This window comes from Staurois parvus, unplaced genomic scaffold, assembly GCF_062004578.1.
Source record: "Staurois parvus isolate SC_StPar_1 unplaced genomic scaffold, SC_StPar_1.0 ptg000388l, whole genome shotgun sequence".
In the NCBI taxonomy this organism is placed as follows: Eukaryota; Metazoa; Chordata; class Amphibia; order Anura; family Ranidae; genus Staurois; species Staurois parvus.
The window spans coordinates 2060997-2079147 of NW_028318184.1; the positions used below are offsets into that span (position 1 = coordinate 2060997).

The following is an 18151-nucleotide window of genomic DNA, read 5'->3' on the forward strand; positions in this document are numbered from 1 at the left end:
TCTTCTTCTTCTTCTTCATCCTCATCCTCTTCTTCTTCTTCTTCATCCTCATCCTCTTCTTCATCCTCATCCTCTTCTTCTTCTTCCTCATCCTCTTCTTCATCCTCATCCTCTTCTTCTTCTTCATCCTCATCCTCTTCTTCTTCTTCTTCATCTTCTTCTTCTTCATCATCCTCATCCTCTTCTTCTTCTTCTTCTTCATCCTCTTCTTCTTCTTCTTCTTCATCCTCTTCTTCTTCATCATCCTCATCCTCTTCTTCTTCTTCATCCTCATCCTCTTCTTCTTCATCATCCTCATCCTCTTCTTCTTCATCATCCTCATCCTCTTCTTCTTCTTCATCCTCATCCTCTTCTTCTTCCTCATCCTCTTCTTCTTCTTCATCCTCATCCTCTTCTTCTTCTTCTTCCTCTTCTTCTTCTTCTTCTACTTCCTCATCCTCTTCTTCTTCTTCTTCTTCTTCCTCATCCTCATCCTCATCATCTTCTTCTTCTTCTACTTCTTCTTCTTCTTCCTCATCCTCATCATCTTCTTCTTCTTCTTCATCATCCTCTTCATCCTCATCCTCTTCTTCTTCATCATCCTCATCTTCTTCTTCTTCTTCCTCATCCTCTTCTTCTTCATCCTCTTCTTCTTCCTCTTCTTCTTCATCCTCATCCTCTTCTTCTTCTTCATCCTCTTCTTCATCCTCATCCTCTTCTTCTTCTTCTTCTTCATCATCCTCATCCTCTTCTTCTTCTTCATCCTCATCCTCTTCTTCTTCAATTGAAGCTGCTTCTGCTCCGCCACTCTGCCATTGGACTCTTGATAGTCGTCTCCCCACACTGTTGCTGGGGGGACTTTTTAACATAGGCCTCTATATGGCCTTCAATTTAAGCTGCTTACGCTTCGCCACTCTGCCATGGGCCCCTGTACCGCCTCCTCATGCTGCTGCCAGGTCCAGAGTCTGTCATGGGTCCCTGTACGGCCTCCCATTGCTGCTGTCTCCATCGCCACACTCTGCCATGTGCCACTTTCAGGTCTCCTCACACTGCTGGTGGGTTCCATTTTGTCATAGGGTGCTGTATGGCCTCCCATTGCTGCTGCCTCCACCGCCACACTGTGGCTCCACACTCTGGTTTTGGCCCCGTGACTGCCCAAATGAGTGAAGTGTGCGGTGATTCTAAGATCGACGGCACTCATCTGCATGTCATACTGACTGACAGTATTATTTCTCTTCCCCAGCAGACTCCAAGGGCATTTAAATTAAAGGTACAGTGTTCTGCACTAATATAAAGGCTCTCTGAAGCCTAGAAACACCCTTTTTATAAGTTAAATTCGCAGCGAATAAATTCGCATCGAATCAAATTTATTCCGCAAATTCGGCGAATCAGCCGAATCTAATTTTTGAATAATTCGCTCATCTCTAAAAATAACCCAAATTAGGATGTATTATTTAGTTTGTAGGAAAGTTATAGAGTTCACAAACTATGGTATAGATCTGAATATTGATCAATCCTGAAGTACTGACAGCCAATCTAATTTCGTGAGGTCCAAGAATGTCAGAACAGTACAGATATCCCCCAAATGACCCCTTTTTGCAGAGTAGACAGTCCGACGTACTTTATAAGAGGAATGGCGAGTTTTTTGAAGTTGTATTTTTTTTGTCATAATTTTTCGGAAAATAAAAAAATTTAAAAAATTATTTTCACTATTTTTTTTTTTTTCACATACTGTCACCAGTGCAGTACAGCGTCATCATATAACTGGCATGGCGGTGAACAGGGACACTGACTGGTGACAGTATGGAAAAAAAAAAATATATATATTTTTTTATTATTTTTTTATAATTTTAAATTTTTTATTACATTTTTTTAATTTTTTTTTAAGATTTTTTTTTCATATTGTACTATGACCAAAGTAGTACAATGTTACCATAGTAACATTGTACTACTTTGGGGAAGTGATCAGTATTTTTTTTTTTTTTTTTACACAATTTGCATATAGCAAAGAATTACTTTGCTATAAGCAAGCATTTACCTGAATGAAATCGATTCATTCAGGTTTTTTTTTTTTGTGCTTAGCTGTGATTTGGTCACAGCTAATCACATGACATGTGCATGTGATTAGCTGTGACCATTCACAGCTAGGCAGTAGTATACAATGGATGGCATGAATGAAGCCTTCCATTGTATACAACTGTCATGTGACCTGCTGTGATTGGTCACAGCAGGTCACATGGTACCAGCAATGGGGGTTGGTACTCAGATCTGTCATCGGCCGTGTCCGAGGTACACGGCGGGTGACAGATCGCACCGCTGCGAGGCTCTGCATTACCGCAAACTGCGCATGTGCGGGTGCACGCCAAATGGCGTGCACCTGGAATGCCGCAGCACTTCTGAAGCCGCCAAACGGCCATTGGCCGGGCGGCTAATGGTTAAAAAAAAGAAAAAATATTTAATAAAAAAATTTAAAAATATATATATTTTTTTTAACACTGTCACCAGTCAGTGTCCCTGATCACCGCCATGCCAGTTATATGATGCCGCTGTACTGCACTGGTGACAATATGTAAAAAAAAAATAGTGAAACTAATTTTTTTCATTTTTTCATTTTCCGAAAAATTATGACAAAAAAAATACAACTTAAAAGCTCACCATGCCTCTTATGAAGTACGTCGGACTGTACGTGTGTTTTTTTTCAACATTTTTGGTCTTTTTTTGTTAATTTAGCAAAAAATAAAAACCCCAGTGGTGATTAAATACCACTAAAAGAAAGCTCTAGTTGTGTGAAGAAAATGATAAAATTTTAGTTTGGGTACAATGTTGTATGACCGCGCAATTGTCATTCAAAGTGTGAGAGAGCTGAAACGTGAAAACTGGCCTGGGCAGGAAGGTGTAAAATTGCCCGGTATTGAATTGGTTAATTTTTTTTACTACCCCTCCAATGTTTCTTAAATTTCTCTATACCCCAAAATCTCATCTTACTAGGGTCCTTGTTGTGATATGTGGCAAAATGTCAGGAGACCCTGTGTTTTTTGGGAATCCTATTTTGAGAGCAGCCAGCATAATGATTACACAGGTGTGTGCAGGCCTTTTTGTGGAGGCCAGGCCATGATTCTGGGCTCCACCCTGGCAGACAGGAGTCAGGAGGGCTCCTCTTCGGCAGACAGGAGGTCTCTGCCTTGGAGTCAGGTGGGCTTCACCTAGTAGAGGTGGAAGCCAGACAAGCTGTGTGCTATTGGCTAGCTGTGTGCGGGAAAGCCATTTTTGGATAGAGTCTGCAGGAGACAGACGGAAATCGGTGTACCAGCCAGAAGGCTGACATTTGTTACATTTGTGTGATGGTGGATACCCCTGTGTGGGAAGCATTTTGGGTTATTGAACTTTTTCCTTTAAAATTGGGCAAAAAGGCCCTTAAAAAGAAGCAAGTTGCTGTGTGCTTTGAAGAAGCTCTACCATTTAGAAGCGAGTTCCCACAATATATATATATATTTTATATGGTATATGATCTATCTATTTTATGTCTTGTATTTTATTCATGTGTAATTTTGATTATCGATTCTGGATATAGTCATCTATGTCAATGTGTGGTTATATTGCATGATGAAGGGACAGATTATTTGTAAGTCCATTTTTTATCAGTGGTAAATCAATTTTTAGAAACAAAATTTTATGGCATATATTTATATATTTTTTAAATTAGGTCCTGTATAAAAGGAAGAAGCTGTGTTTCCATGGCGATACTCCGAGGAAGTCACGAGCTGTCTGTGATGGAACACGTAGGTACGCTAATACGCAGCTTCCGGTGTACGGTGACACACTTCCTGCGTCGGTCCCCATCTTGGTATACCCAGGAAGTCCCACGCACATGCAGTACACCCACACATCGGTGAGGAAGGGGAACTGCTGTGAGTGGCATTCTTTTACATTGAATAAAGGAGTTTTGGTACAAAGAAATACTGCACTATAGAGGATCTTTTCTGGCTCACTGTGTTGGTGAGATATTGTCCTACAGAAACTTCCTGTCTGGGGAAACGGGGGCCCTACAGGAGACCCACTGCATAAGGCTTTACCAGCCTGAATAATAAAGGATCCAGGGTGATCCTGAAAGCTGTTTGGCCCCTGGGGGTCATCGGGAGGAGGTGAGGAGGCATTGTAGCGGCAATAGGAGAAGTGTGTTGACATGGGCACGGATTTGTAAAACACCATCGCACATTGCATGGACATATTCATCACCGATTGTTTGCGATATGGACTTTTCTGATTATTTAAGTTTTGTGTAGTTTTGAAGTGTGGACACTTATTGTGCACTTAGCACTTTTGTTTATCCCCTGTCCTAAGGGGTCATTGTCAACCTTTGTGTGTACCAGGGGCGGACTGACCATTTGGAAACTCGTACACTGCCCGAGGGCCGGGGGTCAGTAGGGGGCCCCATAAGTTGCCCCTGGTACCTTTTTCATAGGCTTTTTTGAGTTTGGGCAAGGACGCAGGGGCCCCATGATCGCCTATTGCCCGGGGGCCCCATGAGTTGTTAGTCCGCCCCTGATGTGTACACGGTTTTTAGTCACTTTAATACCAGTGGCACTATATGTTCACCTATGTGAACACTGACCTCCGTATGCCACTGGTGAGTCTAGAACGCCTCAATACAAACTCACACTAGACACTTATTGGAATGGCACCAAACCACCACCTGTGAACCACCTCAATAGGAACACATCATTCCCAGCCTGTCATGGTAACCTGTACGTTTGAAAACATCCAGAATGGCACACGTGTGAACCAGGGCTTACAGTGCGATTTGGACTCGTGGCCAGAATTCCGCCCGCAATCCCAAATTCCGCCTGCAAAATCAAGAACGCAAACATGGTGCATTTTTCATGCGTTTTTGCTGTGTTCTCCATTCATTTCCATAGGGAGCTGTGTTTTTGGTGCTGTATTTACACATTCCATGCTCTGTAATAGACACGCCTTCTAGCACGCCCATGTGGCCAGCCCACGCTTTTGATTGGTTAGTATGTATCTATATCCCTCCGTGTATGTTGTGTGACCTACTCGCCCACAGATACGCTTTCTAACACGCCCATGCGCCCAGCCAGCACTCTGATTGGAGAGTATGTATTTCTCGTCCTCCCTATATGTTCTTTGACTTACTCGCCCACTCACACGCCTTCTAACACGCCCATGTGCCCAGCCCACATTTCTGATTGGCAAGTACTTCTCGTCCTCCCCACTGGCTGTCCAGGGTCTCCCTCTCAGACACACCCCTCTCCCGCTGTCATTCGGCAGGTCTCTAGTGTGTGTCCCCGCCCCCTCCCCCGCTGTGTATAGGTGGTGCTGTGTCTCGGGATGACAGGTGTCAGGGGAGGATGGCGGAGGGTCGGATGATGGAGCTGCACTCCGCTGTGGGGATCCTTCTGGGGCTCCTGGTCGGCCTGCTGGTGAGATCCCTCTTGACCAGATCCCCCCATAGACTGCCACCTCCTCCCTGTATACGGGGATGGATCCCCTGGCTGGGGGCAGCGCTGCAGATGGGGAAAGATCCCCTGGAGTTCATCCAGAGAGCCCGGCAGAAGGTGAGTGCACTGACCTGGCACAGGTGGGTACTGGGACTAGACATGGAGGACTCCCTGACCTGCTACAGAGGTACTGGGACTGCATGGAGAATAATTCTATACCTGGCAGAGCTGGAGTACTGCTACTACTCATGGAGTATTCTTGATACAGGAGAGCGCTGGAGTGCTGCCATGACATGAAGCGTCTTTAGAAGAGGATTTCTTTACCTGGCAGAGCTGAGTACTGATACTACATGCAGAGTATTTCTTTGACAGATCTGGGTACTGGAGTACTGTGACTACATACAGAATATTCTGTTGCCTGGCAGATCAGAGTACTGCGACTACATGCAGAATATTCCATTGCCTGGCAGATCTGGGTACTGGAGTTCTGCTGCTACATGCAGAATATTCCTTTGCCTCACAGATCTGGGTACCGGAGTACTGCTACTACATGCAGAATATTCCGTTGCCTGGCAGATCTGAGTACTGCTACTACATGCAGAATATTCCGTTGCCTGGCAGATCTGGGTATCGGAATACTGCGATCACATGCAGAATATTCTGTTGCATGGCAGATCTGAGTACTGCTACTACATGCAGAATATTCCGTTGCATGGCAGATCTGGGTACCTGAATACTGTGAATACATGCAGAATATTCTGTTGCCTGTCAGATCTGGGTACCTGAATACTGTGATTACATGCAGAATATTCCGTTACCTGGCAGATCTGGGTACTGGAGTACTGCTACTACATGCAGAATATTCCATTGCCTGGCAGATCTGAGTACTGGAGTACTGCTACTACATGCAGAATATTCTTTAGCCTGGCAGATCTGGGTACTAGAGTACTGCTACTACATGCAGAATATTCCATTGCTTGGCATATCTGAGTACTGCGACTACATGCAGAATATTCCATTGCCTGGCAGATCTGAGTACTGCGACTACATGCAGAATATTCCATTGACTGGCAGATCTGGGTACTGGAGTACTGCGACTACATGCAGAATTTTCCATTGCCTGGCAGATCTGGGTACTGGAGTACTGCGACTACATGCAGAATATTCTTACCTGGTATGGATGGGTATTGCAGTACTGGTACTACATGCTGAATGTTGCCTTACCTGACAGAGCTGGGTACTGGAACTATATGAAGAGTATGTATTTATCGGGCAGATCTGGGTACTGGAGTATTGGTACTAAATGCAGATTGATTTTTTACCTAGCAAAGCAGAGTACTGATGCTGCATTCAGAGTAATTCTCTGGCAGAGCTGGGCGCTGGAGTACTGAAATGTATAACAATATTGTGTAGCACAACAAACTTTTTTTTGATTGATGTTTATATGAGATATTAAAGACCAGTGAAAAAGCCTCTTACCCTAGGTTCACACTAAGCGTTTTCCAGAAACACAGTACAGTCCATTTAACATGATTTCCTACGGGACAGGTTCACATCTGCGCATTTTCACCCGGTGCGTTTTTTGGAAAGGGTCAGGGACTTTTGTGAACGCAAAAAGTTGCGTTTTTGGTTTTATAGCCATTAATGGAAATGCTGCATAAAAGCATGTATTGCGTTTTTGATGCGTTTTGCATTTTAAATCTGCCTAGCAACAAGAAAAAAAATGAAAAAAAAAAAAGTGTCAAAAACGCAACACAAAATGCAATGCCGAAACGGCTCAAATGCAACCTGCATAGGTGTGAGCCTAGCCGTATAACAATGTGCATACAATTATTATTATACAGGATTTATATCGCGCCAACAGTTTGCTCAGCACTTTACAATATAAAGGGAGACAATACAGTTCAATACAAGAGGGATAGGAGGGCCCTGCTCCTTGGAGCTTACAATCTAGGAGGGAGGGGCTGGTGGTACAAAAGGTAGTAACTGTGGGGGATGGACTGGTTGGAAGAGTAGAAGATTCCATTATTAGCTGAGGGCAGGATAGGCTTCCCTGAAGAGATAGGTTTTCAGAGATTGCCTAAAAGTGAGCAGAGTAGGCGATAGTCTGATAAATTGGGGTAGAGAGTTTCAGAGGATGGGGAAGCTCTGAAGAAGTCCTAGAGACGAGCATGGGAGGAGGAGACAAGGGAGCTTAGAGAGCAGGAGGTCATGCGAGGATGGTTTGGGTGATATTTGGAATAACTCTTCAGTGCCAGTACTGGTATTACATGCAGAACATTTCCTTACCTTGCAGAGCTAGGTACTAGAGTACCAGTACTGCATGCAGATGGATTTCTTAAAGTGGAACTAAAGGCAATTTTGTTTTTGTTTTTTAGTTTGGGATAGAGGGGAGAGTGATGAAAACCCCTGTCAGGTTTTTATTGTGTCTTTGGCCCGTTGGGGAGATTTACCCTCTCTATTTGTCCTGTTTACTGTTATCACTGACCGTAAAATAAACCCCAAATTTTGGGTTGTCCCTAGGAAAGTAATAGCACGGTCGGGGAAGATTTCCCCTCTATCATTCGCTGCAGCTCAAGCCAATCAGCAGGTCCCGGCCAATGATTTGTGGCCAGAACCCTCTGATCGGCTCAGAATGACAGAATGGAGCACTGTGTTGCTAAACAACAGGGCTCTTTTCAGACAGCAACCAATGTGCCGTTTTTTTTTTGTTTGTTTTTATAAACCTGGCAATTTGCTTAGGAAAACAGCACACAATAAACATTGTTAGGCACAGGGGCGGACTGACAACTCATGGGGCCCCCGGGCAATAGGGGATCATGGGGCCCTTGTGTCCTCGCCCACACCCAAAAAAGCCTATGAAAAAGCCAATGAAAGGTACCAGGGGCATCTCATGGGGCCCCCTACTGACCCCGGGCCCTTGGGCAGTGCCCGAGTGCTCAAATGGTCAGTCCACCCCTGGTTAGGCACACACTTAACCCCTTGATCACCCTAGATGTTAACCCCTACCCATCCAGTGTCATTAGTACAGTGGCAGTGTATATTTTTAGCACTGATCACTGTATTAATGTCACTGGAGATGTCAGTGGCAGTTTGTCAGTCATTCTCCCCCCAGCGTCAGTGTCAAATTGCCTACCGCACTATCATAGTCACATTATGTCCCTGATCATTGTTATTACTGGTATAAAGTAAATAAATACAAATTCCAGTATCTATAGCATAGTTTGAAGACACTATAACTTTCACTCACGCAAACCAATTAATATACACTTATTGAGATTTTTTTTTAATCTTACCAAAGACATGTAGCAGATTACATTTTGGCCTAAATTTATGAAGAAATTAGATTTTTTTTATTTCTTTATTTGATATATTTTATAGCAGAAAGCAGTTTTTTTTATCAAAAATAATTTGTTTGTATCGCAAATAAAATAAAAAACCCAGTGGTGATCAAATACTACCAAAAGAATGCTCTGTGTGGAAAAAATAATATAAATTTTGTTTACGTACAGCATTGCATGACTGAGAAATTACCAGTTAAAGTCGTGCAGTGCCAAACAACAAAAAATGGCCAGGTCATGAAGGGGGTTAAATCTGGAGCACAAGAGTAAGGCATTAGACCCAAACTTGGTTTTCATAACATACCAGTTGATTTCAGCTGCTCAAGTGGTTGCCATACGTGCTTAGAAATTATTAATTTTCTGATAATTTCTTACGATCAGAATAATCAATCTATGATCAATATGCCAAACTACTGTATTTCAATCAATAGCTACCATAGGATCATAATTTATGATCATAAGTTAACAGTCCTATCTCTATTTCTGACATGTAATCTAATAATCTGATTGGTCAAAATTCGATCATAATAATGACCAAAGTATCCCAGCCCGATCATTGCAAAAGGATGGATCAATTTCTGCCCTGGCTGGTTGACTTGTTGCTGACCCGCTGTCAAGCTGAGCACTTAGAATATTGACACTACATTCACAATGGAGCTGATTTACCAAAACTGGAGAGTGCCCTTCATTGGCCCTCCCTTTTCAAAAGGTTGTCACCCCTGCTCTGTATAAATCTTTAGTTATCATTAGAGGGATCATCAGCAGGAGGAAGGAGGTCCTGTTTCCTCTATATAGATCTTTAGTTATCACTAGAGGGATCACCAGCAGGAGAAAGGAGGTCCTGATTCCTCTATATATTTCCTTAGTTATCACTAGAGGGATCACCAGCAGGATGAAGGAGGTCCTGTTTCCTCTATATAGATATTTAGTTATCACTAGAGGGATCACCAGCAGGAGGAAGGAGGTCCTGATTCCTCTATATAGATCTTTAGTTATCACTAGAGGGATCACCAGCAGGATGAAGGGGGTCCTGATTCCTATATATAGATCTTTAGTTATCACTAGAGGGATCACCAGCAGGATGAAGGAAGTCCTGATTCCTATATATAGATCTTTATTTGTCACTAGAGGGGTCACCAGCAGGAGGAAGGAGGTCCTGATTCCTATATATATTTCCTTAGTTATCACTAGAGGGGTCACCAACAGGAGAAAGGAGGTCCTGATTCGTCTATATAGATCTTTAGTTATCACTAGAGGGATCACCAACAGGATGAAGGAGGTCCTGATTTGTCCAGAGACAGGCGTCAACAATAGTGAAAGGTCTTAGTGATAAATCAGGAGAGACTTCAGGAACGTATTCTGTACAGAAAGAAAAAGGGAAACATGTTTGAAATCTTTTACATACATGAAGGGGGTGAGTAGGATTTATGGGGGGGCAATATTTTCAGTATAAAGAAAAGATAAAGAACACGGGGACATGACTTCAGACTAACTGGAGGAAAGTTCAGAACCAATGTTGGAAAGTATTATGTTACTGAAAGGGTAGTTGATGCTGGAATAGACTTCTAGTAGTGGTTGAGTGCCAGTCAACAGTAAGCGGATTTAAATATGATTGAGATAAACATAGCATTATACTCAGAGACAAAAGTAAAAAAAAAAATGTTATACTGTATATGTATGTGTGTGTGTGTATATGTATATATATACACTCCAAGTGCTGCAAAACATAAGGCTGCCACAGGTACTCATATCATGTAGCTAGCAATATTCTCTCGCCCAGCTGCGTCACTGTGTTCTGTGAATGAGAAACTACAAGTCCCAACAGCCTTAGCGGCTGTCAGCTTGTAGTTTTCAATGAACTACCGCAGTGCTGTGGATCGCCGTGATAGTTCATTGAGTCTTCCTGTCAATATATCTGCTTGCCTGTACATCCCATACGGGCAAGTGAATACACAGAGGTCTGCAGGAGACCTCATGGCACCAGCGATCTGCTGATTGCTGGTGCAATGGTTTACAGACTCCTGCAGCAAAAAATAATAAATGCACATTTTTTTACCTGCAAAAATGTGAATTTATTCTTTTTTGTATAACGTTGGACTTATCCTTTAGGAAGCAAAATAAATTGTCAGGTAGTCGAATTCTTTAGCATCTACCGAAACCTTCAATATCAGTTTTGGGTGAATTGACCCGTTCAGTATCTGTGCTACTCTGTAAGAGCTCGTTCACACTTGACTTATTTCTAACTCTTGCCAAACACCCCTATAGTGTTTGACAGGCGTTTGTGAAGTGTTTTTAATGCTCTCCAAACGCCCTATGCGCATTTTTGAGACATTTGCTAGGCGTTTGCCAAGCATTAAAACCGCACCACAAACGCCTATAATGAAGTTTAATGGTATTAACGCTCCGCAAACGCCTGTGAGGCATTTGAGGAGCGTCACCATAGACTTGAATGGGAGGCTTCAACTCCTCCTGACTGGACATGAGGTGTCAGTTTTGCCGCGACGCTAACGCTTCAGTGTGAACAGCACTGTGTGCTGCCATGTGCAGAATTTTCATAGGCGTTTTAGAAGCATTAAAAACGCTTCCCAAACGCCTGTCTGACGCCTGCTGACAAAGCAAGTGTGAACGTAGCCTAATAGCAGCATACCCAAATCTTTCCAAGTCTTTTGTCTACAGAGGATACAAGTAGTAAGCATTTAGTTGGAGGGGAGTTAGATACAGGTGGACTTGGAAAATAGAGCAAATACACACTGACAAGTAAAAACAGAAGTCAAACAACAACACAAAATTAGGAATATAGACTGATATTGGACTACACTGAGCAGGGATAAACCTTTTCCCACAATATCCACATCTAATTTGGCTAGATACCAGGCTGCAGACACAAATGTATAATATAGGTCAGCGGTTTCCTGAAGTGAAGCAAGGATATAAATGAATAGAGTGTTTACCAGCTAACCGGATCCTCAAAGCTTTCTAGATTCAGGACTGCAAATTCGGACTTTACAGATTAGCGTACAAAGCAAAGGGCGTCCTTGGTTATCTAGCAACCATGTGGTCACTAAGCCTATGCACAGCAGGGGAAGGAGTCAGCAGTGCCTGTCTTTTAAAGGGGCTTCACTGAATTTGCAAGATGATGGCCAAGTGCCAGTCCCTAAACACTAATCCCATTCTCACCTGAAGTCCTTAGGTCAGTTGGATGAGGGATCGAGCAGAGAGAATTATCTTAGGACACCTGTTTGGCCAGGGAAAGTGGGATAGAATGTGACCTGGGTGACTGTGGGTGGGTGTGAAGTATTTCTGATTTTGTGTTTGGCTGCCAGCATCGCATACTGACCATTTGAGAGTGATTTATCTGGACAGTTTTATATGTGCTGGGAGTAGGACAAGATTTACCATTAGGCACAGTAGGCATGTGCCTATAGTCTGCAGAGACAGATGTACTGATATCCCACTGTATGTCTGCCTGTTTAGAGCAAGGTCTATCAACCAGGGTTCCACAAGAGTGGTTCTACTTCTGGAGGCAAGAAGAAGATGCGATGTTCCCAGGAGGAAGGGGATAGCACTGGCCAGGCTGATGGAGGCAATATGTTTTATAGGCTCGGGTAGCATAATGCTTGGGTAAATGTGCAGGAGGGCAGCTCGGACACAACAAGAACAGTAACTCTGGTGGTTCCACCAGAGAAGAGCAGTTAGAAGTCAGAAAAACTAACATGGACCACACAACCTGGAAGAACATTGAGAGTAGAACTGGGGATTTCCAGCTGCAGGGTGCTCCTTTAAGAACGATAATGGGGATTTGTGAGTACTATGCTGAAAGGAAAAGCTTCAGGTCCATTATGTGTTCTCTGTGCACCCTCCACTGGATTTGTTGGGGCAGCTAGAGGACCAGGATGACAATAATAATGATAGTGTGGAGATTTCTGATACTGAACAGCAAGTAACCAGCATTACTCCCATTATTGTTTGTGTCATAATTATGGTAATAGTGTTAGTATCACAATAGGTAAAATGATCTCCATTATTTACTGCCTATAGTGCCAACATATTTTGTGCAGTACAGACTACACAGAAGTAAATTTATTCATGCCACGGGCGGCACAGTGGCTTAGTGGTTAGCACGTTTGCCTTGCAGTAAATGGGTCACGGGTTCGATTCCCGACCATGGCGCCTCCTGCATGGAGTTTGCATGTTCTCCCTGTGCTTGTGTGGGTTTCCACCGGTGCTCCGGTTTCCTCCCACACTTCAAAGACATGCTGGTAGGTTAATTGGATCCTGTCTAAATTGGCCCTAATATGTGTATGTATGAATGTAAGTTAGGGACCTTAGATTGTACACTCCTTGAGGGTTAGGGACTGATGTGAATGTACAATATATACAGTCAGGTCCATAAATATTGGGACATCGACACAATTCTAACATTTTTGGCTCTATACACCACCACAATGGATTTGAAATGAAACAAACAAGATGTGCTTTAACTGCAGACTGTCAGCTTTAATTTGAGGGTATTTACATCCAAATCAGGTGAACGGTGTAGGAATTACAACAGTTTGCATATGTGCCTCCCACTTGTTAAGGGACCAAAAGTAATGGGACATTTGGCTTCTCAGCTGTTCCATGGCCAGGTGTGTGTTATTCCCTCATTATCCCAATAACAATGAGCAGATAAAAGGTCCAGAGTTCATTTCAAGTGTGCTATTTGCATTTGGAATCTGTTGCTGTCAACTCTCAAGATGAGATCCAAAGAGCTGTCCCTATCAGTGAAGCAAGCCATCATTAGGCTGAAAAAACAAAACAAACCCATCAGAGAGATAGCAAAAACATTAGGCGTGGCCAAAACAACTGTTTGGAACATTCTTAAAAAGAAGGAACGCATCGGTGAGCTCAGCAACACCAAAAGACCCGGAAGACCACGGAAAACAACTGTGGTGGATGACCGAACAATTTTTTCCCTGGTGAAGAAAACACCCTTAACAACAGTTGGCCAGATCAAGAACACTCTCCAGGAGGTAGGTGTATGTGTGTCAAAGTCAACAATCAAGAGAAGACTTCACCAGAGTGAATACAGAGGGTTCACCACAAGATGGAAACCATTGGTGAGCCTCAAAAACAGGAAGGCCAGATTAGAGTTTGCCAAACGACATCTAAAAAAGCCTTCACAGTTCTGGAACAACATCCTATGGACAGATGAGACCAAGATCAACTTGTACCAGAGTGATGGGAAGAGAAGAGTATGGAGAAGGAAAGGAACTGCTCATGATCCTAAGCATACCAAATCATCAGTGAAGCATGGTGGTGGTAGTGTCATGGCGTGGGCATGTATGGCTGCCAATGGAACTGGTTCTCTTGTATTTATTGATGATGTGACTGCTGACAAAAGCAGCAGGATGAACTCTGAAGTGTTTCGGGCAATATTATCTGCTCATATTCAGCCAAATGCTTCACAACTCATTGGATGCCACTTCACAGTGCAGATGGACAATGACCCAAAGCATACTGCAAAAGCAACCAAAGAGTTTTTTAAGGGAAAGAAGTGGAATATTATGCAATGGCCAAGTCAATCACCTGACCTGAATCCGATTGAGCATGCATTTCACTTACTGAAGACAAAACTGAAAGGAAAATGCCCCAAGAACAAGCAGTAACTGAAGACAGTTGCAGTAGAGGCCTGGCAGAGGATCACCAGGGATGAAACCCAGCGTCTGGTGATATCTATGCGTTTCAGACTTCAGGCTGTAATTGACTGCAAAGGATTTGCAACCAAGTATTAAAAAGTGAAAGTTTGATTTATGATTATTATTCTGTCCCATTACTTTTGGTCCCTTAACAAGTAGGAGGCACATATGCAAACTGTTGTAATTCCTACACCGTTCACCTGATTTGGATGTAAATACCCTCAAATTAAAGCTGACAGTCTGCAGTTAAAGCACATCTTGTTCCTTCCATTTCAAATCCATTGTGGTGGTGTATAGAGCCCAAAATGTTAGAATTGTGTCGATGTCCCAATATTTAGACCTGACTGTATGTGTAAAGTGCTGCGTAAATTGACAGCGCTATATAAGTACCTGAAATAAATAAATAAATAATTCACTAAACACCAATGCATAATGCATTTTTGCCACTAAACACAAAAGCAGATGTGTTTTTTGCCACTAAATATTTGTGCGGCAAAAAAAAAAAAACAAGGCAAGGTTCTTATTAAAAAGTTCAATTATATTACTTGTTTTTTTATTTATTATTAGATCTATGGATGGTTGACTAAAAACAGTTGAGAAAGGTTGCTTTAGAGTATTAAAAAAATGGCTTTTATTTATGAACCATTAAAGTATCATCTATATTAAAAATTCTAGCTTATTTCTATTCTTTTACTTTTTCTATTTTGCATATTTTTCATACCTCATTCAATATAGGAAGAGGTATATATATTTTTTTCCTCTTAAGCTGCCTATACATGGGTTGATATTTGGCCAGGGACCTGCTGAATTTCAATGCATGCAAGTGTAGCTGTACCCCCCCCTAGGAGCCACCATGAATTAGCAGGTTCTTTCCCAAATGCAGAGGCAGACAGGCACACAGCGACAGTTCACGCATTCTGACTAAATAATCAGTCTAGGAGAATTCTTTTTGGTGATTTAATGCTGAACAACAAGAGAAGAAGAATGGGTGTGAGGTACTCCAAAACGCTTAAGGGCCCATTCACATCAGGTGCAGTTGGATGCATTTTTGACTGCACTACAACTTCATAGACAGTCCAAAATCCAGGCTATCCTATAGGTATAGTTCACACCATTTCACTGCAGGGCAGTGAAAAAAGTATAGAATGCTGAATTTTTCCTTCACTGAAAGACTATTAAATTGTTTTGAATTAAGGACTGTCACATTATTTGATGGGATTGTGCTGCACTGTGGAGGACATTATACATTTTGTTGAAATGTGGTGAAAAGCACTAATTGATGTGTCCGCAGCAATCACTTTTTATTTTATTTTCTAATTTTTTTATTTTTCATGCATTTATAAACTTTTATTGTTAACCTCGCAGATTATTTACACTTTCTTTTAATGCATGCACACATGCAAGGAAAAACCATGCAGCAGATTGTCACAAGTTAGCCTGCAGCCTCTTCTGTGTTTATTCTTACCTCCTTGCTGCTCCTGATTCCTTTCACATGTGTGGTTTGTCTTTGCTCACCTATGGGCATCATCTGCTATCCTCTGGGTTTTATTTCCTTCCCTTCCATCACTTCCTGGCCCGCCTCCTAGTTTGCTTGTCTATATAGGACATGCTCAGTCTAGCCCACTTTGCCTGAGCAACTTCCTAGTTGTTGGAGCTCCTGTGTGTTACTGCTGTCTGAAGCCTACATTGACTACTTGTGTACCGACCCCGGCTTCATTCTCTGACCTTGCTTGTTTTACGCCTGTCCTGACCTTGGCTTGCCTATTGTATTCCGTTTGTCTTCTCCCTTTATACTCTGCTCCTGCGAGCGGTCTCCTCACCCTCAGCTGGGCGTACCTGGGGGCCGCGACCTGGTCCCAGCTTGCTGCAAGTCCATCCCCACCATCAGGGGCTCTGGTGAACAACCAGGCTGGGGCTTACACTCTGCGCCCTGGGGAACCCCAAGTTGAGGATCTATAAGAGCTCACTACCACAGGTGCTGACATAGATGTGTTGTTTCTAGTGTGAATTGGCCCTCACACAGCTTAAAGAGGACACTTCTCTCTCAGCAGTAGAAGTACAAGGACAAATTGACTAGTACAGCCTGAGGATACCCAGCTGAAGACTATGCAGCAGTGGGTAGCAAATTTGTTATAGGCTTGGACAGTCTATGAGTGGACAGCTGAAGACTATGCATGAGTGTATAGAGCACTAGTTATAGATTTGGACAGTCTGTGGGTTGGGTTCACAGTTGAAGACCATGCAGGTGTATGAAGCATCACAAGGTCCTGGCTCGCAGTCAATTCATATGTGCAGCCCCAGCAGAAATCCAGCATCCAATCCAGAAGTGCCTCAGTGGCAATCAGCCCCCTAAATCTCACTCTGCCATTCCCCTTCTTGGAAAAAGACTATCTACCCTGAGCTCTATCCAATTTAACAGGAACCTAATCACCAACTGGGCACACCTCCCCAAGTTTTGGACGGCTGTACTAAATATTCTGGCCAGAAATTTTAATCCTCCCGTCCTAATCTCCAGAAGCTTCTCCTAGAGTCAGGGGGAGGAAATCAAGCCCCCAGCCTATGGAGTCTTGAGCAGACCAAACCAAACCATCCTGGCTTCTGTGGCTACAGCAGAAGCCCAAAAAATAAATTGTAGCCTGACTAGGAGGGTGCTACGCAAGGCACCCTGGTTGTACCGAAGTTGATCTACCAATTCATATCTGTACAGCCAGCCTGTCAGATAATGCTGCTCGATCAGAACACAATGCGGGACGATTTACTAAAGCTAGTTCACTCAGAATCTTGTGCACCTGTACATGGTGGCCAATCAGCTCCTAACCTCAGCTTGTTCAATTAACCTTTAGCAATAAAACCTGAAAGCTAATTGGTTTCTATGCAGAAGTGTATGAGATTCTGAGTGAACCAGCTTTAGTGAATAAACCCCAATAGCTCAGTGGTAGTGATTCCCCATCCACCTTGAGTAAGTGGATGGGGGAATCGCTGGTTGAAAAAATAAATGACCAGTCCATGGTCAGCCTAAAGGAGACGTACAGCCAAAGCTCTTTTGGCTGTACTTCTCCTGTGGATCAAGGAGTGCAGGTCATTCCTGTTCACTCCTGTGACCCGGTTTCAACTGACAGCAGGCTGAAGCCAGCTGTCGGTTGACATCACTCAGCCAGTCCAGGCTGGGGAAAGATCCCGACTTTAAAGTAGAGATCCACCCCAGAGTCTGGAGCAGCACCTAGCTCAGCCTCTCAGCGAGCCACTGAGAGCCTGAGCCAACCACTCCTTTTCCCCTCTACAGCCCAGCGCTCCAGTGAGCGCAGGGGAGCAGAGCAGAGAGCGGTGACTGACAATCACCACTCTGCTCAGAGCGGCTGTAAGAGTTCCCACACTTAGAGCCAGCAGGGGACAGATGCAGGATCGGACTGATGCTGCATCCAACCAGGTAATTATAAATGGGGAAAAAACAAACCCTTTAATTCTTCTTTACATCTGTTTTTGACTTTGTGTTCCTGCTCATTTCTGACTTAGAATAATTTCTACAGTTATTTGTACCTGTTTCTAACTTTGTATTCTTTGTGTTCTGTTTCTAGCTCACTTCTAAGTTTTTAGAATGTTTTACTGTCTTTACAGCCACTTGTATGTGTCTTCACTATTCTATATTTCCATTTTTCTTCTATCTCTATATTTTTTCCAGGGTTTGTTATGTTTA

General features: G+C 43.1%; 1 protein-coding gene across 1 annotated transcript in view; it reads left to right on the forward strand.

Moving 5' to 3' along the window:
- Window positions 1-5187: 5187 nt before the first annotated feature.
- Window positions 5188-18151, forward strand: part of LOC149455785 (24-hydroxycholesterol 7-alpha-hydroxylase-like) — a 116825-nt gene continuing 103861 nt past the window's right edge. The window contains exon 1 of the mRNA XM_089685902.1: window positions 5188-5555. Within this exon, the coding sequence (XP_089542028.1) occupies window positions 5349-5555 (207 nt within the window). The 5' untranslated portion in view covers window positions 5188-5348. The remainder of the gene's footprint in view (window positions 5556-18151) is intronic.